The 22,002-nt window shown below is 51.9% G+C and overlaps 1 protein-coding gene across 1 annotated transcript in view; it reads left to right on the forward strand.

Annotated features, from left to right (window-relative positions):
* SH3PXD2B (SH3 and PX domains 2B) overlaps positions 1 to 21,723 on the forward strand; it is a 100,552-nt gene extending 78,829 nt beyond the window's left edge. The window contains exons 9-13 of the mRNA XM_080804401.1: positions 2,242 to 2,359; positions 5,190 to 5,416; positions 7,321 to 7,370; positions 8,256 to 8,381; positions 15,472 to 21,723. Coding sequence (XP_080660527.1) covers positions 2,242 to 2,359; positions 5,190 to 5,416; positions 7,321 to 7,370; positions 8,256 to 8,381; positions 15,472 to 17,016 — 2,066 coding nt within the window. The 3' untranslated portion in view covers positions 17,017 to 21,723. The remainder of the gene's footprint in view (positions 1 to 2,241; positions 2,360 to 5,189; positions 5,417 to 7,320; positions 7,371 to 8,255; positions 8,382 to 15,471) is intronic.
* Positions 21,724 to 22,002: the final 279 nt, after the last annotated feature.

The following is a 22,002-nucleotide window of genomic DNA, read 5'->3' on the forward strand; positions in this document are numbered from 1 at the left end:
TTCAGGCATGGCTGGATCCAGAGGCTTGAAAACATAGTCGGGACCTGGGACTCACTCTCCCCACCTCTGCTCTGCTCTCTGCCTTACTGACACTATTTTCTCATGACAGCAGTTGTGGGCCCCTTTCAGGGATTCAGAGATACCCACCCAGGGAAGTGCTTCTCCCTCAACACAAGTCCTAGGACTGGGGCTGACTGACCCACTTGGGTCACATGCTCTACTGGAACCCATCACAGCGGCCAGGGGAAGAGATGAGAAGCAGGATGAGAAGCAGGCAGCGTCAGCAGGCACCTGCCAGCAGTCTGCATGGTCTCCCACCTTAAGCTTTGTTAGGGATCGCTGAGTGTTTCGTGGAGCCCGGGGACAGCCTCCTGGTGCCAGAGACTCTCCCTGTGTAATTCAGATGAAGGATGGGGCCCCACGGGCGTCCAGGGCCCACAGGACTGCCTGCATTTAATCTCGGATCCAGGCAGCACCCCTTCCCACCCAACCAAATAGAACTTCCGTGCATCTGCGGGCTTGAATGACCCCCCTGGCACCCCTCACAGCGCCCACCCCCCAACCCTGCAGCCACCATGAGTGAGGGAAACAGCTGACTGCCGTACACAGGATCTGCGTAACTTGAGTCAGCTCGGCCCCCACAGAGCCGGTCAGTGGGCTAGATCAATCAATAAATAAACTCCCTGTGTGTCTACTGCCTCCCTTGACACCAGTTGGACAGGCCACAGACAGCCCATGGTGTTTTCCCAAAGCGGGAGAGTTGGCTCCAATCCACTGGCCGTCAGCGCAAGCCCACAGCTGGCTCGGTCACTCCCTAGGGGCCAGAATGTAACCAAAACAGGAAAGCCCTTCTCTCTCCTCACCAGGGTCCCCTGAGACACTCATCCATTCTCCACTGCTGACAGCGTGGAGCCTGGGAGCTCTTCTCTTGTTCTCTGGAGGGCCCTACCACAGTGTGACAATGAGCAGTCTCCCAGCAGAGCCTGAGCAGTGGTCCTGTGGCTTTGAGGGGAAGGAGTCGGGAACCACAGAGAGGGAGGTGGAAGGGACCCCAGTTACATTAATGAAAATCGAAGCAGGCGGTGATTCTACCATATGTGTGTGTATGTATATATATAAAAAATCATGATGTCACACACTTAGAACTAAGACAGTGTTAAATGTCAATTATATCTCAACAAAAAAAAGCCAAAACATTAAAAACAAAATTGAAGCTTCAGGCATGGTTGGATCCAGGAGCTTGAAAACAATTAATGAAAAACGAAGATCAGTTACCAGCTAGGTAACAAAAATTGCTTTAAAAATTAAAAAATAAAGATGGGGCACCTGGGTGGCTCAGTTTGTTAAGCATCTGCCTTCATCTCTGGTCATGATCTTGGAGTTCCGGGATTGAGCCCCATGTCAGGCTCCCTGCTCAGCAGGGAGTCTGTTTCTCCCCCTGTTCATTCTCTCTCACTCTCAAATAAATAAAGTCTTCTTTTAAAATTTTTTAAAAGAAAGAGAGGGAGGTAGGGAGGAAAGAAGGAAGAAAATTGCCAGCTCTTGCTTCCTTGATAGTGATTTAAGCCTGAAACCATATGCTGCCAAAAATTCAGCTCATCCCTGACCCCCTGGCCCCTCTACCAGCAAAACTGTGGAGGAGCCACAGATGAGTTAACCCCCTCTGGCATGAACAAGTTGGCTCTCACCAGGCCCTTCATTTACTAAACATTGACTAATTTACTAAAGTTACACAGTATTCCTGGAACCATGCCCAGTGCTAGAGGCAGGGGAGTGAACAAGACAGACACAAATCCCTGCCTTCGTGGCGTTTATATTCTAGCAAGGAACACAGACACAGAACACAATAAATAAGAAATTATATGCTGTGTTAGAAGGCAATTCCTGGTTTGGGGGTGGGGGGATAAATCTAGGTAAGGGGATGAGGTTGTCATGGGTCTGAATACTGCATAAAGCAGGGTCAAGGAAGGTGACTTTGAAGCACAGCTTTGAGGAAGGTGAGGATGAATGTGTGACACTGAGGGATTTCAGAAGGACTGGGACCTGACCTTTGTCCTGCATCCTGTTCCTGCTTGGACAGGGCAGTCCAGATCCAAATGAGGGCCTAGAGGGTCCCCAGAAATTTCTGGAGGAAATCCAGCTGATGGGCAAGGCATCTCGTGGATTACAGCCTCGGGATCATCAGCATCCCAGGACTCTTAACCGTCCTTGACTTAACCCCCCATCCCTTTGTTCCCACAGAGGAGAAGTACACAGTTATCTACCCATACACAGCTCGCGACCAGGATGAAATGAATCTAGAGAGAGGGGCCGTGGTGGAAGTCATCCAGAAAAACCTGGAAGGCTGGTGGAAGATCAGGTACCTGCTGCAGCTGGCTGGGTTTTAGGTCACATGGTCTTTGGGTGCCCAGGGGTCTGTAAGTGATTGCTGATGGATGGGGTAAGGTTTTCGCCTGAGCCACAGAAGGATGCTGCTTGGTGTCCTTTGACCTCCCTCCCTATCCTGATCCTTCTTTAAAAATCTACAATAAGCAAGACCTCCAAACACACAGATGGCCATAACCCGGTTGAGCAGGACTGGTTTCCACCTTCACATAATTCTCATAAAGAGAAGCTGTGCTGCCCTGTGTGAGTGATTTCCCACCCCAGCCTCGCTCTGACACCAGTGCAATTCGAAACGCCACAGGGACCATAACTCGTCCTTGGGCTGATCACATGCCCTCACCTCACGGAGTCCAGTGGTCAAAGCAGGAGACCAGCTTTCTAGCTCTCTGTCACAGCCCTTTTGCCTGCTGTGATGAGTCAGCGCCCCATGAGTTTGTAGGGTGGCGAACTCATTCTGGCCTGCGTGGTACTTTCCCGGTTTTGGTAATGGAAGTCCTGGACACCCCTCCTCAGTCACCCTAAGTAGGCAGGCTATTTCCATAAGAAATGAGGACAAGGAAAGAAGCCTGAGGTCCCTGGGACCTGGTGTCTGGTCAGCAACGTGAGGCGGGGCATTAGGACCGCTCGTCGGGGGCCGAGCCTGTGGCACTTGGTCTATTCACTTAGCGTGCGCGCGCACACGCGCACGCACTCATGCACACACACACCAAGAATGTGTTCAAGCCAAACCCTATTCTGGGAGTTGGGGAGTCAACGATGAGAAAAACACTGGTTCACAGTGGAGGCACAGAAGTCAGGCTCTGTTCCGGGGTGGGGATGTGTGGGGACCCAGACCCCAGAAGAGGGGCTCCTCAGCCCAGGGGTCAGGAAGGCTTCCTGAGAGGGGGGACTGGGGAATTGTGGTTTGAAGCAGGAGTGGGGACAGTGACACCTAACATAAGTATAGATGGTATAAGATACGTAACTAATTATCCCAGAATTCCGTGGCTCTAGAGTTCAGGTGTGGCTTCACTGGTCCCTCATGAGGTTGCTGTAGGGCGTTTTCGAGGCGTGCCATCATCTGAAGGTTCGACTGAAGCTGGAAAGGGACAGAGCCAGGATTTAAACTAGTACCTTTCTCCCCCAGAGCCCTTCCCCCTCCATGTGTTAGCTCTGCTTACAGCTTCGTGACCGCAGATGGTCAGCTGTCTCGTACCGAGGGCCTGCATGGGACGTAGCACGACGGTTTCCAGCAAGGACAAGATTTATTCCCTCTCAGAGGGTATTTTAAGACTGAAAGACACCAAATCCTGCAGATTTCTCTCCTAGAAATTGGCTTCTAGTTATCAAGGACCTTTTTTATTATTGAAACACAGTGCCATTTAGTTCTTAAAGTGATTCCTGACAAGAGATTTGGCCTTGCCGTATGTTCTCTCTAGTCATTTAGGTCTTCTTGACCGTCCCAAAAGGCGTGGGCAGTTTTGTGGGCCCGACCAGTGGGTTGCTTGTAACTAGTTAACACCAAGGGAATGATGCCCTTGAGTTGCGTGTTTTCCAATTTCTAGAGTGTAACTGCTCCCATCGGGTGACTTCAGGGCACCCATGCAGCATCAGTAACCGGGGGTTTGGGAGAGATGGACACGGTTGACCGTCACAAGCTGGTGCAAGTGGGCCCCAGCGTTCCTCTGGTCCAGAAGGACCCCTCTGGTCATGCTATTACACTGAGCTCTGTCGTGCAGAGAATTAAGTGAGCATCTCACTCACTGAATCCCTTTTGGAATTCAGTGAGCTCTGTGTCAGGGTCACAGTCACTGTGCAGTTCAGGGACCGCCAGCTAATTCTGAGCAGGCCCTGGCACCAGCCCCTGACTGGCTTTGCTCCCCTGTGAAGGGAACACATTTTACCTACATGTTAACCAGTGTGACTGGAGTCCGCCCTGCCCGTGCAGCCTTTGTGTCGGAAGCTGGGGCTGCTGGGAAGAGGCAGCGACATGCAGAGGTTAGGGGCACAGACTAGGTCTGCATCCATTTCTGCCGCCTCCCAGGGTTGAAATGGATGGATGAAATATGTCCCAGCTATAAAGTGGTTAGAACAGACTGGCACGCGGGAGGTGCCCACTAAGTGCCAGTTATCATGGTTGTCGTCGTCATCACTGCAGTGACAGTAACTGGACAGTGAGCGTAGTGGGTGTTTATGGCCGCTGGCCTTTGCCAGGCCCATGGGGACTTTGTCCACTCGTCCTTACATTTCTTCCTTCAGTTCACTGGCCCCGAGGCTCTTCTCCATACAGTGATCCATCCGGTGCCATCTCTGCCCGAGGCGCGCGCGGGCACGTGTTGTCCCTGGGGACACAGAACAGCCATAGCCAAGTGTGGCCGTGTGTCGTAGGTGCTGGGGGGGGGGGGGTGTGTTTGGGAGACAGTGGGGCACCATGGAAGGAGGGCTTCGTTCTCTGTGAGGCTCAGGAAAGGCTTGAGAAAGGAAATGACATTAATTAAGTAGAGGTGGGAAAGAAAAGCAGGAGGAGAGAGGGAAGGTGCTTTCCAAACACAGGGTTTCCAAGTGCGGAGGCTGGGGGAGCAAAAGATGGTAGTGTATTTGGGAGACTATAAGCCTTTTGGGGTGGGAAGGACATGGAGGTTGCTTGAGGGATGAAGCTAAGGAGGCCGGCAGAGGCCAGGCTGGAAAGGCCTTGAATGCCGAGCTGAGGGCAGCAAGGGGTGTGCCAGCCTCTGACCCATCATTCCTGCCATCTGGGACTTGGAGCACAGCTTCTTCCCATGGGCCTGGCCAAGCAGCCTGTCCAGCATCCTTCCTCCTCCCAGGTACCAGGGCAAAGAGGGCTGGGCCCCAGCCTCCTACCTGAAGAAGAACAGTGGGGAGCCCTTACCCCCAAAGCTGGGCCCTGGTTCATCCACCCACACCGGCGTTCTGGACCTGGATGGAGTTTCCCGGCAGCAGAGTTCAGTGGGCCGGGACAGGGAGCTGCTCAACAACCAACGGGACGGCCGACTTGAAGGCCGCCCAGTGCCTGATGGCGACATCAAACAGAGTGAGTGACTGCCCCCCGCCAAGCTCCGGGGAGTTGCATGGCTACTGTGTGCCAGGCTCCGTGCTCCTCACATGGTATCCCTCATCCTCACAACAGTCCTGCTGCCCCACACCCTGTAGACAGGAAAACATGCACAGACATCTTAGATAGAAATTCTAGACCATGGTTTTCCACCATCTCGTGGTGATCGCAGGAGCTACTGTTCCTCAAGCCCTACTGTGTGCCAGGAATCTTAAAATCAGTCTCTTTAGCCCCAGAGACGTAAGGTGGTTTATCCAGGGCCACCCAGCTAGTGAGCAGTGGGGCCGAGACTTGAACCCATGCCCACCTGACTCCAGCACGTGTGCCCTCTCTGCATGGCCACACTTCGGTGCCAGAAGTTGTTGACCTTGTGTTGAGTTCACTCTAACCACAGTTCTTCACCCATCTTCCTTTCTAGCACCATGTTGACATTTCTTTTTAATGTTCCCGACGCACCTAAGAGGCGGGCTCCTTATTTTTGTCTGCGACCTACACAGGACCCTAGGCTCAGGCACGTGGCCCTGGCCTGGTCACAGGGGCCAGGAGGAATCTGACTACTGGGAAAGTCCCCTACCCTCCCCTTGGCTAGGCTTCTCCAGCTATTTCTGGTGGCTCAGCAAACTTCTAGAAGTCAGTGAATTCTTGAAACTCAAGAATTTCTCAATCCTCTGCTCAGCTGATTTCTCAGAAGAAAAACATTGACATGCCATGGGGGTGGGGGGGGTTGGTTTTGGCCAGCCCCTGCTCTCTGTGGTTCTGTCATGGACAAGAGCCCAGGAGGATTCCCATTAACACTGGAACAAATGAGAATCTGAAACCCAAGTCTTCGTGAGGATATAGGTTCAGATGCTCAGGCAAAGACACTCCCGGCACCCTGCCACACACACATACCCCCCCGCCATAACAGAGGCTCATAATTTAGATGTTTGTGTCTTTCTCACAAAACGGTCCTGCTCTATGTGCAGAGCCGCCACGGCAGCTCCGTGAGGCAGGAGTCCTGTCACATGGTGTCTGTCTTGTGTTGCCCTTATCTTTCTGGTCCAAGATGGCCCCCACTCATCCAGCCAATGAAGAAGGCAGGGAGAAGTAGAGGACTTGACCCAGAAGCTACACACTTTGCTCTCTGCCATGTCCCACTGGCCAGAACTGAGTCATCACCTAGCAATACCTAGCTGCAAGGGAATCTGGGAAAGACTGTCTTTCTGTAGGCAGCGGAGTGTCCATCTAGAACCATTGCTATTGAATTCGAACAGAAGACAGAGGAGATAGGCATTTAAGAGATTAGTAGTCCTCTCCACATCCCAACTGCCAAACTAGCCGTCTGTGTGGACCCATGCTGAGCCAGCTCATGGGGTGACCCATGTTCTGCCTTGAGCCGGGATCCTGGACCACTGCAATTATCCTCTTGACCCAGAGACCCAGAGTGAGGGCAGCCCAACTCCAGAGCCCTCGATGTCATCAGTTCGGATTTGTTTAATTTTTTGGTATTGCACGCCCTTTGGGTGCCAAGCGCCTCCGCCACGGACCCTGGGAGGCCGGCATCATCCCCCTTCTACAAATGGGGCCTGTGGGTCACAGTCAGATGACTGGTGGCAAGCCAACCCCCATGTTACACTGAAGCCTACGCTTTTCTGCCTCCCTGGAAAGCGTCACATCGCTCCAGCACATGGGCAGTCCTGCGGGTCCTGAGCTGAGTCTGAGCCGCCCCTTCCCGGTCAGGCTGGTCCTTCCCACGAGGAGGGTCTCAGTGGCTCAGTAATACCTGCCCGGAGCATGATGCCTGGTCCTCTGTAAGACAGAACGGATCTCTCCTGGTGTCCCCCTCAGGAGTCACAGCTGTAGCATTCTGCATGTGTGTGCAATAAAATCTCGTCTCTTTGTAGGATCACCCAAGATGAGGCAGAGACCGCCTCCGCGCCGGGATATGACCATAGTAAGTGGACTGTTGCTGCCAGGAAGCCAGCCCCCGACCTGAAACGGGACCCTCACACCCACCTTGCCCTTTCCAGAGATGCTCTCTTTCCCCTCCACATGTCTGCCCCATGAAGCAGGCCGTAGACGTGCCGGTCCCAGCAACAGGGGAAAGGCTAGGGTCCCAGGGGAGGCAGGGAGAGGGGCGAAAGTTACCTATGGCTTTGGGACAGTTAAGTCCCAGGATGTGCTCTCTGCTTCCTGAGCCACTTTGCTTTATCTTCGATCAGTCTTCTCAAAGAGGGTGACTTGAAACCAAAGCTGGGGTGAGGCACAAATATTGTGAGTAGTACTATGCTGGTCATTTACTGCCCAACTCTGTTTGTAATTCTTCGGGTACCTTTCTAACCATTGAAAAATGAGGCTTTGACCATTTATTGTGCACCCGCTGGGCACCCTGCAATGTGCTGGGTGCTTCACGACCTTGACTTACTGAACGCTTACAGGGACCTACCAAGTAGATCTCCATTTTACAGGAGATGAATATGAGGCTCCGGAAGGGAAGGGATTTGCCCAAATGTGCACAGCACACATAAGCGTATTTCCAGCCCAGATGGGTCTGACCTGCAAAGCTGTGTTCTTTCCACAACCCTCGCTTGGCCTGCCCCAGGTTGTCATGACTGTAGGTAAATGTCCCATGTTTCTCCTCACTCTGAAGCTGACAGGCCAGTGACCCATCCAGGAGATAAGGATCCGAGCAATCCTCTGTGTTTTGTCCCTTAGAATCCAAATGGGTCCAGCAGCACCCCTCAAGGGTATTCACGTGCCCCAGACCCTTAGCACCTTCCCCCTTCAGCCAATGGTAACAGATTTACCCTGGACTTAGCACTGTGTTTAATTGTGCCAGCCTCGTGGTCTCAACCTGCCCAAGCCTCCCATTCCACCCCAAGTGGAGGAAGAGTATTACACCATTGCCGAATTCCAGACGACCATCCCTGATGGCATCAGCTTCCAGGCAGGTCTGAAGGTCGAGGTGAGTGGACCTCATGTCCCTTTGCCTACTTGTGATTCTCGAGCCGTGGTACCACCCCTGCTTGTCTCATTTCTCTCTTCTGACCTCTCCCTTCTTCCTTCTTCCTCTTCTCTCCTTTTCTCTCTTCTCCCCTCCCTTCTTTCTTTTCTCTTCCTTTTTCTTTCTTGCTTCCTTCCTCTCTTCCTTCCTTCCCTCCTTCTCTTCCTCCCTCTCTCCCTCCCTTATATGACAGCCTTACTGAGGTATAATTCACACCCATACAATTCACTGATTTATACAATCCAGTGGTTTCTGGTACATTTAGAGAGTTGTGCAACCATCACCACATTCGGTGTTAGAACATTTTCATCGCCCAAAAAAGAAACCCTGTACACATTTACTGTCACTCCCTGTTTCCCCTCAGTCCCTCCCAGTCCCCCTGCCCCCAGCCCTAGGCAACCACTAATCTGCTTTCTGTCCCTATAGTACTGTGCTTGTTTGGGACATTTCGTGTAAGTGGAATCCTACACTATGTGATCTTTTGTGACTGCCTCGTATTCTGTTTTTATCGCCACCTACTTCCCTTCGTGCTTCTCTCTCTCCTTTTCTTCCCACTCCTTTGCGTGTCTGCTCTGTTCCTGCACAAAGGCCGACATAAATCCTTCCTGCTCTTCCAGTTCTTTTCTTTCCTCACAGAGTTAGAGCTTGAGGCTGTCTCCCGTGTTTCCTGGAGAGCCTGTAAGGAACGGTGAACTCAGCCCTTCACACACAGCCTCTCTCTCAATCTTTTACTCATGCGAGGCAGGACCATTGACAATCCCCATTTTTCGGATGAGGAAGATTTGGCTCGGGAAGAAAGGTGCTGTCCGAAATCACACAGCGAAAACATGGCAGAGCCAAGATGTGAACCCATGTCTGTCTCCAGATTTGGAACCAGGAAGGTTCACATTCCTATTGTTACTTATCTTCTGGACATTTGGGAGCTCCAGGAGGGTGGAGATGGTTTCTGGTTTTCACTCCTGTATCTCTACAGCTAGCACAGTGTTTGGAAGGAATATTGTTGAACTGATGACAATCTGTCCCCCCACTAGCCTCCTGCTTAACATTCAGAAGGCCAGGGAGTGTCCTCTTCATTCTTACCCATAGCCCTAGCATCGGGGCCGGTCCACAGTAGGTGCTCAGCAAACCGTTGCTGTAGGAATAAATGTTGGGATGACTGAAGGAAATAAGGAGTAAATGGGTGACTGTTGTGTCAGTGTTTGAGTGTGTTGTGCCCTGAGGGTGTTTAATCACTCTCTACCAGATCTGCAAAGCACCGACACCTCCTCCCTTTCTCTACCTTTCCCCTCGTGCCCAGGGGGACCTGTGCAGTCAGCTCAGCAGAAGGTAGCTTCCTAAAGATGGATCCTGGGCCTCACTACCATTGATTCCGCCCAGGCCTCTCCAGAAGCTTGTCCTCAAGCCAACTGTCTTTCAACCCACTGAAGGAGGGCTGTCTGTAGGGATGCTTAAAGAGCTTGAGCTAAAGTCTCTCAAACTAATTTCTATAAAATGCAAATCCCAATCTATGTAGACAGACTGAGGGGAAAACAGAAATACCCACAAAGTTCTAAAAGGCCTCTTATCTGTTTGTCCTGCCCTTTTTTTTTCCTTCCAGTCTGACCTTTCCAACTTCAAATCTACAGAGAGAACTCACAAGGCATCTTGCTTGTGCTACAAGATCATTCTACGCCCAAGTCCCCCCATTTTGCTGTCGTAAAGCTCATACATCCAATTCTCACACGAAGCATGTGCCTTCTCCTTTACGTCTTTTCATCTCTAGGAGCTTCCTCCAAAGCCTGTTCCCATTGCTTTTCTGCGATCCCTGCTGGTCAAGCTGGCCCTTCCCCAGCTCTCTTACTCTTCCCTGCCAGGAATGACCTTGCTGTAACCCAGCTCCTAGCACTCCACCTGCCTTCTCTTAGAAGGCAGTCAGGGTCAGTTTTTGAACTGAACTTGGCATCTCAAAATCCAACTCATTCTTCAAATCCCTGCTTCCTCTGTAAAGCCTCCCCTAATTGACATTGACTTCTGTATATGCTTTCTTTTTTTTTTTTTTTAAAGATTTTATTTATTTGAGAGAGAGTGAGGGAGAAAGCACAAATAGAGGGGAAGGGCAGAGGGAGAAGCAGACCCCCCACTGAGCAGGGACCCCCCCCCCGCCATGTGGGGCTCAATCCCAGAACCCTGGGATCATGACCCAAGCTGAAGGCAGATGCTTAACCGACTGAGCCACCCAGGTGCCCCCATACATGCTTTCTTGACATCATGAGAAGTGAGTGTGGTTTTCCCCTCCTTCTTCAGTGACTTTGTGGGTTTTGTCTTCCAAAGTGAAAGTCCTCTTCCCTCAGCGCTTGGAACAGCACTCTGTTCTCCCCTCACATCTAGCACCACTGCTGAAAAGCTGCTACCTACCTAATCCTTGTTCTCTTGCTCGGTACCTGTCATTTCTCCGATTCTCTCAGGAGTTCCTCATTATCTTTAATACGCTGCAATTTCACTAAAGTGTGTCTTGGTGTGACTTTTTTTTTATCCTGCTTGGCATGTGGTGAGCCTTTACGATCCTGGCCTCAGGAGATCTTCCCAGATAATTCCTCACTTTTACCCTGTAAACACTGCATCCCTTCTCTCTCTCTACTCTTTCCTCCCGGGCCGGTTATTATTACGCAGCTATGCGAGCTTCTGGCCCTGCGCTCCACATCTCTCAACTTTCCTTTCACATTTTCCATCTTCGTGCCTTTGTGCTGCATTCCTGGAGCATTCCGCTTCACCTTCTAGCTCATTTGACAGTTCAATCTGTTGCCTATTTTAACTCCGCAATTGTAATTTCCACTTCTGAGTTCTTACCAATTCCTCTTCCGTTTGCCTCTTCTTGTTTCAGCATAAGCTGTTCTTTTAGGAATGCGATGCCCTTCTGTACCTTCTGTACTAAATACATTGAATTTAAGCTCCTATTATTAGAGTCCATTATCTCCTTCCTCAGCTGTATGTCCTTTGCCACGGTGCTGGTGTTCCTGTCGGTTCTTCTCATGGTGTTAGTACTCACCTTGGGCTGCACAAGGCGAGGCAGCAGTCAGACAGCCCAGCTGGGGCGTGTATGGAAAGTGCTGGACACCTGCCATGGGTCTCAGGGCCAGGTGGGGGGACTTCTGAGCCAGCCACTGAACGGGGTTGGGTGTCCCTGATCCATAATCCCACATTCACTGCATGTACTTGGGAGCAAATCACCTTTATTCTGCCTGTCCTGTAAGAATGGGGTAAGGGGCATGAGAGCACCCACAACTGGCTGCTTCTGCTGCCGTATGTCAGTTAATTCCTTGTCACTTGATCCGGCACCTCCCCATCCCTGGGTTCCACCACCTTAAAGTCTGGGGGACCTCAGCCTTTCTCCACCTCCTATAGCAGGCACCCCTGCAACAGTCGTGGGCCACAGCCTCCCTCTGCTGCTTCTGTCCCTCTGTGAGTCCTCACAGTTCCTGGTCCACTAACTTCCCCCTACCCTACCTCCTCCTTCTGAGCTTGGCTTTGTACTCGTTTATTTCCCTGGATGTGTTGCATAAAGGGGAAGCCGCTGTTCACTCCATCTCTCTCACTGAAACCAGAAATCCAGCTTGCATAGTATGAAGGTTTGGGGTTTTTTTCCACCCCCACAGAGCACTGAAAAACACGATAAAACCACCCTGTCCTTTAAGACAATGAGTTTCCAGCATCTTGTACAAACACACACCATTGTTCCATGCATGCTGGCAATCTGAACATTTGCCGATAGGCACCACCACTCCCTGGCTCAGAATGTTCTGAAATCAGCCAAGGGCAGCCCAGGATGTCATGGACAATGCCCTGAAGCTGTGGACTGAGTCTGCAAGCTACAGGGAGTTCAGGAGGTCCCTGGGGCTTTCTGAGCCTCCCTCCTGGCCCCCTCCCCGCTTCAGTGAGAACCAGTCCCCTTTTTTATTTCTAGCTCTGTCCTGTCTTTCTTCGCTAAAGCTGATCCAATAAAAAAGCTCACATACCCAACATTCTTTTAACCAAACCTTGAAACTTCTCTGCTGATTGTTCCATGACGTCAGCCTATGGCTCTGCCAGTGGCAGCTCAAGGGACCCAAATGGGAGGTAGTTACCACTACAGTTTTTGGCTTTACCAAGTATTCTTTTCTCAAGAGCCATTCTGTACTTGCTCACATTTTCCTCTTTCCCACTTTTGATTCCTGGTTCATTTCAATCTCATCTTGGCCTTCGGAGTTCATTAATGGATCCACCATGGTCTAGCAGTAGAGCTACTAGGAACAGCTTAGGTCCTCCTTGCCTGGTCTTTGTATGTTTCAGACGTATGTTGATGATAATGATGATATTCTGTGCCAGGGACCATACATGCTTGATAACTGGTTTTCATAGAAGCCCCAAGACTTCTATGATATATTTAGCCCATTTTACAGATGTACCTGAGACAAAGAGAAGTTAGGTCCATTGCCCAGGGTTCTACAGCTGGTAAGCGGTAGAGCTAGAATTTGAACCCAGGTCTCTGGTTTTAAAGCCCAGGCTCTTTTCTTTCCCCTCCATTATTGTGATTTGGCATTTGCTCTTATTCATAACAGTTCTTGGCTTTTCTCTAGTAAATGAAAACTCCCAGAAATTGTGATCAAGAACACAAATGTTTCGAGCTTCTGCCATAGTATTTGCATAGAGTGTAAGCTCAGCAAATCCCCTTTTATATATTTCACTGTGATTATTGTCCTCTTTTCTTTTTCTCACATACACAGCGTTGTTGAATTTGTGGCTGCGCTGACAGTAACTTGTATGCCCAGAATCCCTTTGTTACTGGAGCTACCGAGTGTTGGTGAGACACTGGTCACCGTTACGTAAAGGGCTGGCCTTTATCAGCACCCCTTCTGGGAAACCAGTGGGACACATTAAGTATACACCTGTCACACCAACCTGCCTTGTCCGTGATCTGCCCTGTGATATAATAATAGGGAACATTTATCTTGCAGCGCTTATATTGCCTGCATTAGCTTGTGTGGTCATCAAGAAAATCCCACAACTGGAAAAAAAAAAAAAAGAAAGAAAATCCCGCAACTGTGTGTTACTGTTCTCGCCAGCCTCCCCATCCTGGGCTGTGGAATCTCAGCCCCATGGCTTGCACAAGGCCCTGCGGGCAACAAAAGATGGAGCTAAACTAGAACCCAGGCTCTGTCTCCTGCGCCGGGTCTGCTGCTGCCATTCCTCTCCGGCTGGGCTGGGCAGAGGAAGGCGGTGGCAGGAACCCACCCGTGGCCCCCTTCGCCCCCAGCCCTTGCCCACCTCAAGCACAGCTCCTCTCCAGGCAGGTCCCCTTGCCCAGGCACTGTTGAGTAGTGGTAAAGGCTCAGATTCTGGAACCCACCAACCTGCCTTTGACTCCCACCTCCACTGTTAACTTTCCTCATGACTCTCTGCCAGTTCCTCGGTTGTCCTGAGGCTCAGTTCTGCATCTGTAAAATGGAACGATAATCCCATCTCATAAGGTGGCGGCAAGCATTCATCAAGATCTCTTACGCAGAGGGCCTGCCAGGGAATCGCAACATATTAGTTTGCTCCAGCTGCCATCACAAAATATCACAGGCTGGGTGGTTTAAACAACAGATTTATTTCCTCACAGTTTCGGAGGCTGGAAGTCCAAGATCAGAGTGGCAGCAGGTTCAGTTTCTCAAGAAACCTCTCTCCTTGGCTTAGAGGCAGCTGCCTTCTTGCTGTTGTTTACACGTGGTCCTCTCTTGTTCTGTATGTTCTCTGGTTCCTGATCTCTTACAAGCACATCAGTCGTGTTAGCTAAGGGCCCACCCATATGACCTCATTTTGATTTAATTACCTCTTAAAAGGTTCTGTCTCCACATCCCGTTACATTCTAAGATAGGAGTTAGGGCTTCAACGTAGGAATTTGAAGAGGACACAGTTCAGACCATAACACGCAGCAGACACACCTTTCAGTTAACCAGCCAGACAGTACGGCACAAAGAGGAGACAGGAAACATGAGACCTTAAATTTTGTGGGTGATTCTGCCCACTGTTCATTCAATGGGTGTATATCCCAGAGGGAGAAGGAGAGAAGATGAAAATTTCTTTTGCCTTCATCAGCAGGGGTTCCCGTCTATCTAAACACTAGCTGAGTGTGATTCCCATGTTCAAGGGTATGCATTTTGGGGCACCTGTGTGGCTCAGTCAGTTAAGGGTCTGCCTTTGGCTCAGTTCATGATCCCAGGATCCTGGAATCGAACCCCACATCGGGCTCACTGCTCAGCTGGGAGTCTGCTTCTCCCTCTCCTCCCTGCTCCTGCTCTCTCCTGCTATCTCTCTCTCTCTCTCTCTCTCTCTCAAATAAGTAAATTTTTTTTTAAAGTATGCATTTTTCATACCACATGGCCTCTGAACACCAGCCAAATGCGTCATCTGGTGCTCAACCAAAAGAGCCATGATCAAGGCTAGCTTTGGCTAAATGGATTTTGCCTTGTACTTCTTTAGAAACATAGCAGACACTGCTGCTAGCCTGACCTGCAGCTACAGGTCCCTGCATCCAGCAGCCTCCCATCTCCTCCACCGGCCTGAAGGCACCTGCCCAGAAAGGCTGGGGAGTTAATGCCCCGGGGTGGAGGGGCAGGGACTAGGCATCGGGAGGTAGATGGCCAGTGCCTCAGTTGGGATGAGTCTGCTTGGTCTTAAAGGGTCCCTGGTCGATTAAATCCCCACGGCTCAGAACAATAAGCTTAGAATTCACTCTCTCTTTTCCCATTTCTTTACTTGCACTTCTTGAAATCATCTCTCAAATTAATTACCTGTACCCAAGTTTGTGTCTCCAGGACTGCTTTGGGGGATATTCAAAATTAGACAAGAACCTACCCCGACATAAGCTGTTTCCAATACATGGGAAGGTCTTCAGAGATGGTCCACCCCAGCCATTGTCTGGGAATCTGCTGAGTGAAAAATCCCCACTTCTAGATTCTAGGAGGATTCTAGATTCTCGGTTCTTCCTGAGTATTCTGGTCCACTGGCCCTGAGACTTTGGCTACTAAGTGTTCTCCTCTTTCCTCCCCTCCAGGTGATCGAGAAGAACTTGAGTGGCTGGTGGTACATTCAGATTGATGATAAGGAAGGATGGGCCCCGGCAACCTTCATTGACAAGTATAAGAAGACCAGCAATGCCTCAAGACCCAACTTTCTGGCTCCTTTGCCCAACGAGGTGACCCAGCTCCATGCAGGGGATGCAGCAGCCGTGGAGAACAGCACGGGCAGTGAGGCCATCGGCCCCTCCCGGCCCTTGCCCGATGCACCACACGCTGCTGTGGACTCCGGGATGCCGTGGTCCAAAGACTGGAAGGGCGGCAAGGAGGCCCTGAGGAAGGCGTCTTCCGACATGTCCTCATGCGCCGGCTATGAAGAGATCTCAAGCCCCGACCTGGAGGAGAAGCCCAGCCTCCCTCCCCGAAAAGAATCCATCATCAAGTCAGAGGGAGAGCTGCAGGAGAGGGAGCGGCAGAGGATCGAGCAGCTCAGGGGCTCCTCGCCCAAACCTCCGGGCATGATTTTGCCAATGATTCCAGCCAAACACACGCCCCCAGCCCGGGAGAGCAGGAGACCAGAGCCCAAACCCGACAAAAGCAAGTTGTTCCAGCTGAAAAATGAGATGGGGCTAGAGTGTGGCCACAAGGTCTTGGCCAAGGAGGTGAAGAAGCCCAACCTCCGACCCATCTCCAAGTCCAAAGCTGACCCACCGGAGGAGAAGCCAGAAGTTATTCCCCAGAATCCCTTCTTGAAGTCCAAACCTCAGGTGAGGCCCAAGCCAGCTCCTTCTCCGAGGACAGAGCCACCTCAGGGCGAAGACCAAGTGGATCTCTGCAACCTCAGGAGCAAGCTGAGGCCCGCCAAGTCCCAAGAGAAGCCCTCGCTGGATGGAGAGAGCAGCCCCCAGGCTGCCGGGGGCCCAGATGTGGCCTTCAGCCGGAGTTTCCTCCCAGGTGATGGGCCTGGCCACGCCCAGGACCGGACGGGCAGACAGGATGGGCTCAGCCCAAAGGAGATGTCCTGCAGAGCCCCTCCAAGGCCAGCCAAGACCACAGATCCGGTGCCGAAGAGTGTGCCCGCCCCTGTCCAAGAGGCCCCCCCGCAGAGACCTGTGGTCCTGCCCCGGAGACCACCACCCCCTAAGAAAACCTCTTCGGCCTCCAGGCCCCTCCCAGAGGTCAGAGGGCCACAACGGGAAGCCAGTGAAGGCAAGGCGGCTCCTGCCCCAGGCCGGGCCCTGCTGGTCCCTCCTAAAGCCAAACCTTTTCTTCCTAACTCCTCAGGCGGCCAAGATGACATGCGAGGCAGAGGTGGTCTGGGACCACGGCTGGTGGGCAAGATCGGAGAAAACAGAGAGAAACTAGCTGCAACCCCTTTTCCCAACGCTGATGGCCCGAAGGATTCTTTATATGTGGCGGTGGCCAACTTTGAAGGAGACGGAGATACCAGCAGCTTCCAGGAGGGGACGGTGTTCGAGGTCCGGGAAAAGAACAGCAGTGGCTGGTGGTTCTGCCAAGTCCTAAGCGGGGCCCCTTCCTGGGAAGGGTGGATTCCTTCCAACTATCTCAAAAAGAAGCCATAGCCACCTCCTTCCCTGCCTGGCAGTCCCGTGCATCTCTGCTGGCTTTACCCACGTATTTAATATGCCTCTTAATTTATCATCCTTCATGCAGCTTCAAAGGAAGGAAGACTCTGGAGCACTGTGGTTTCTTCCTTCCCTTGGGTGGAGAGCAGTCCCCCTCCCTGCAGCATGACCTGGAGGCTCAGAGGCCACACCCCCTGCTTCCTCTCCAAGTCAGCATCCCTGCCTTAAGGCCAGTGGCATTGCCACCCTCTGTAGGCCACCTAGCAGCAGGACCGTGACTCTCCAAGGCCTCCAAGACCAGAACCCATTGTCTGGAAACTGAAGAAACAGTCTCATTGCTGGTACCCCACCCAGTCTGTGATGGCTGGCTCCAACTTCTCCATCTTTCTAAAAGTCCAGGGACTTTATTTACTCCGTTTCCAAAATGGTTGGTACCAGGAAGAATTCCTGCCCTGGAAGTTGGCTCCATTCCCAGTCCCAGAGAGATGTCCTCCTCGAGGCTCTGGACCCGTGAGCCTCTCAGGTTTGCCAGATGCAGCTGCCCCAGGAGTGGGCCTGATGGTCCACTGAGACATTCCGCCTCCCATCTTCTGGGACCCTGACAGATCCCAGAGGGGTGCTTCCAGCCCCAGCATGCTTCACCATCCTGCACAGGGCTTTTTAAATAGAAATCTCCACCCCACCTTGGGCCATTTCACGTTTGTCTCCGTAGAGCAAGAATCTCGAAGTTGCTTTGAAAGGAGCCGTTCACAATCCATGCCCCTTGGGAGCACTCCTTCGCTAGGTAGCTAGTAGGTGCCAGACTCAGTCCTTGGCACTTGACATTACTGTTTTAATCCTCACATCAATCCTTTCTTGGGATATTGCACCTGTGATGGACAGAGAACCTCGGACTCTGTGCCCAAGGGCACACTAGTTAGGAAGAAGAGGAAAGAGGACTTGAAGCTGGCCTGACTTCCATGCCCGTGCCCTTCCCCCAGTAGCAGGCTAACCGGGCAGGGAAAGGGAAGACGCTAAGTGCCAAGAGCAGGTGGCCAAATGGCTTGCTTGTGTTGTGGGTGAGGGAGCATTGGTGTCTGCTCCCACACCCACCACCCCTCCGACCCACTGCAGCTCACACCGAAGGCTGCCCCGCACCCTCCACAGCTCCTCTTCCATGGTGGGTGGCGGGAAGTGGGGGAGTTTGCCCAGAGCTCTGGCAGTTGCCACAGGACTTTGTTTCCTGCTGCTGTGCAGGTGCCTCCTCTGGAGGATAAAACTTGTGGAGCTGAGGTGGTCTCCCATTTCAGCCTCCAGGGGCCCTGATGGCTCAAAGACTTGCTGCTTCCTGCTCTCTGGCATTCCTAGAGTACTTTTCTCTGTCTCCTTTTTGTGCGTGCACTCTCCCTGTCCGTCCTCTCGCTTCCATCTGGACAGACACAGTTCACTGAGGCACACAGAGGCACAGCGACATTGCAGAATTAGAATCAGGACCCAGGGTTTCCGGCTCCCAGCCCAGAGTTCTTGCCCGTGGACCAGGCTGCCTGGCAGGTGGGAGGGCAGAACCCTTCTTCATCCCACCCTGCCCTGCAGAAGAGGACCCATCTGCTATGATGCTTTGAGGACCACAGGGCCAGCTTTCCCATGGATACCCACTGTCCGCCTGCAGTGCCAAAGATTTCAGTGCACACAGCCCTCTTCTGCTCTTCCTACCCCCCCCAGCCACACAGACTCTGGAGGCTTCTACAGAAGAAGGAGCGTTCTCTGATTCACGGGAGCATCTTTATTCCTTCCTTCAGTCGGTCTGTGAACCCCACCCTGAGGACCTGGGGGGCAGGGCCCTGAGGTGCCTCTAGCAGTGCCCACTTGCCCCTTGGCCCTGTGCCCAGAACTGTGGGGGAGGATGGCTGTTGGGGGAAGAAGAGAGGCTGGGAGAGGGCCACCCACGTCTTCGAAGTCCCCTCATTTGGAAGGAAGCCCGTAGCATGTTTTCCAGAGTTTTTTGACCCACTTTGGCTTAAACAGCTTTTATGAAACTATTATGCAGAATTTGACTACATTTCAAAAGACAGGACTCAGCCTTTTTTTTTCCCCCCCGATTCACTCTCTGCTTTCTGTGACCTTTTCAAGTATTTTGTGAGCACCTACCACGTGCTCGGCGCCAGGCAGACCAGGACCCGTGTGGCTCCCTGCCTGGCTCTGAGAGCTGAGGTTTTTGTTTGCTGCTTCCACACAAAGGGTTTGTCTTTGGCCTCATTCCCTCCTCCTGAAGGTCAGCTGAGTGGGAATAGACTAGTTCCACCTTTGTGTGGGCAGAAGTGTTCCTGCAAATGAAAGAACTCGCCTTTTTATTACTGTTATTGTTACTGTTATTGTTATCCTGACGTGAACTGAAGGTACTGAAGCCACATTCCTCTCTGTTCACCCTTCTTTGCTCAGGACGCATTCATGGCCAGAGGACTCCTCTCTCGGGCTCTGTGTGCCACATGGCATGAGCGACCAGAAAGGCGGGGGGCGGGCGGGGGGGGGGTTGGTTGTCTGGTCGCCGGTGGCTCTCCCTGGCTGTCCAGGCCTGATGACTTAGCATCACAGCACCCAGCCCTGTGGCCGCCATCTTGTCAACAACCTGATGGAGGCAGTACAAAACTCCCCTGAGGTTATGCCCACAGAGAATGTCCCAGGCCACAGTTATAACTCCCATGCCAAGCTCCAGGCAGGTCCCTGGTGTTTCAACTCCCTCCTCTAACTTAACCCTGACGACAACCCTCTGAGGTGCCTAGGATCAGCCCTGAGCTGTGGGGAGAAAGTTGAGGTTCACAGGGTGAAGTCACATGCCCAGTCTCATCCAAATCATGAGTCCGCTGAGACTTGAACCCAGGGGTGACTTCTCTCCAGTGCCCGTGCTTTTTCCTCTGCCAATGGCAGCAAAATGTGCATGGCATTTCCAGGGAAGCAGGTGACCCCTCCTCGTGACTGAGGTTTTCCTCCCTTCACCCCACAATCCCCATGGCAGTAGGTCCCAGGCCAAATGCCAGCCCAAAAGGCGAGCAGGTGAAAACCACAGCTTACGGTGCCTCGAAACCTTTGGAAAATCCGAGTTTCAGGATCCACCACTTGGCAAAATAGACCTTCGCAAAATGTTTCACTCAAAATCCCTGCCCTTTGGTGGGTTTACATCATTGTCCCAGGCTGAGATGGAGGAGCTGGGCTCCGACTTGAACCACTTTTAATGCCCTACCTCACTGAGGAATTGCTAGAGCCCTTAGCGAGTTTCCAGTGATCACTTAAAGCCTCACCACAGGGCCTCCCCATGTCACCAATTTCTTAGGCAAAGTTCTTGGCCTTAAAACATGTCCGACCCCACTGGGGATCTCAGTACCAGGTGGAGGGTAGGAAAACCGACTTGCCACGTGAAAGGGCAGGGGCCGAATCTCCCCAAGTTTTGGAAGGTCCTGAGGCTGAGGCATGGACTGTGTCAAGAACAAAGCACTGAGTGGGATAAAGAAGTTGCTCCCGCCCTTGACATCATCAAGAACAGGAACATTTTTGGCATGGCTCCCATCCTTTTATTGTGCCCAAGTCTGTCAGGGGTGGGCCAGGCTGCTCCCTGGGAGGTCTCGCCCTTCTCTTTGGACTGGCAGTGGCTGCATAACAGCCTGAACCATTCGTGGCAATCTTGTCACTCGACCTTTGTTGTCCAGGCCCGTCTGTCGGAGCTTTTGCTGCAAACCAGCCATACCGTACGATAGACCAAAGATGACCTAGTGTCAAACTCTGGCCCAGAGGAGTGGGAACTTGGCTCGCATGGACACCTGAGGGTTTAGGATGCCCTCCGTCAGCCTAGAGGAATTGCTCCTAACTTGGCTGAGGTTCTGACAGACGGACCACAGCCTGTGACAGACCCAGAGTTAAAACCCAGAGGCTCCACAGTCTTCACCTGCTGGTGGACCACCTGCTGAGGACCCTTTCCCACAGACTCAAACATGCAGCTCCTTAGGGTAATGTCTGGTTTCTGGTGCTACCGTCATCATGTGTCGGCATTCCCTCTTTCCTTCCTGTCTCTGTCGTCTACTCCAAAGTAGGCTTCTCAGCGCCAATCAGGACAAGTGACTCAACTTCTGTTGTCCTCAAGGAGGCCAAACCCAGTGCCATAGCCAGTAGCCTTCACTTTCAGGCCTTCTGTCAACATACAGACGGAGGTACCCCACCACCACCACCAGGCTTGTTACAGCAATAAGCAATTCTGACACAACTAGGTGTCCATAGATTTTTTTTTCCCCCGTGTGTGCCTGTCTATGCCTCTGTGCCCCTGTAACTGTTAATAGTGCCCATTTCACTTGTACAGGGGAGATGATAAACTATGGTCACCTTAGCTATCCCTACGTTTCCTGCTTCCAAGCACCACCAAGTCACTAGGCCACTTCGTGTGTCCCTCCAGGAATAACAGTGGGGCTCTGACAGGCCCACCTCCTCACACCTGCTCATAGAGTGACGCTGGAGATTCCCCCGAATATCACGGCCCTCCTCATACCCTCTTGGCAAACTGGCAAATTCTGGTGGTGATTTTTGTTTCCTGTTAACACACAAAAATACACGAGGATATATAATGTGAGGGGGGAGGGGGTGGCAAACGATTAGCTGTAGCATGTATAGACTATATACCGTTAGACTTTTTCTTTTTCTTTTTTTTTTTTAAATAAAAATGCTTGACTGGTTTCAAGCTTCATTGTGAAGAGGCCATCTCCATGGATTTCATTTGGCTAAAGAAGAGGCGCATAGCTTTGTGCCCAGGTGTTTGGGGCTCGAGTTTGGGGATCAAAGAACAGAAGCCAGGGTGAGTAGGGGTGACTTCTCTGGGTCCTAGTGCATCTTAATTCTTTGAATTACGGTGTCCAGAAGCTACAGGAAAGTGTCCTTAGATCACGGGGTGTCTCCCACATAGTCTCAGCTCTGTGCCTGAAGATGAAAAAATTCACACATTTAAGATGTCTTGAACCTCTCACA

The sequence above is a fragment of the Martes martes genome, assembly GCF_963455335.1.
Source record: "Martes martes genome assembly, chromosome: 5".
Taxonomy (NCBI): domain Eukaryota; kingdom Metazoa; phylum Chordata; class Mammalia; order Carnivora; family Mustelidae; genus Martes; species Martes martes.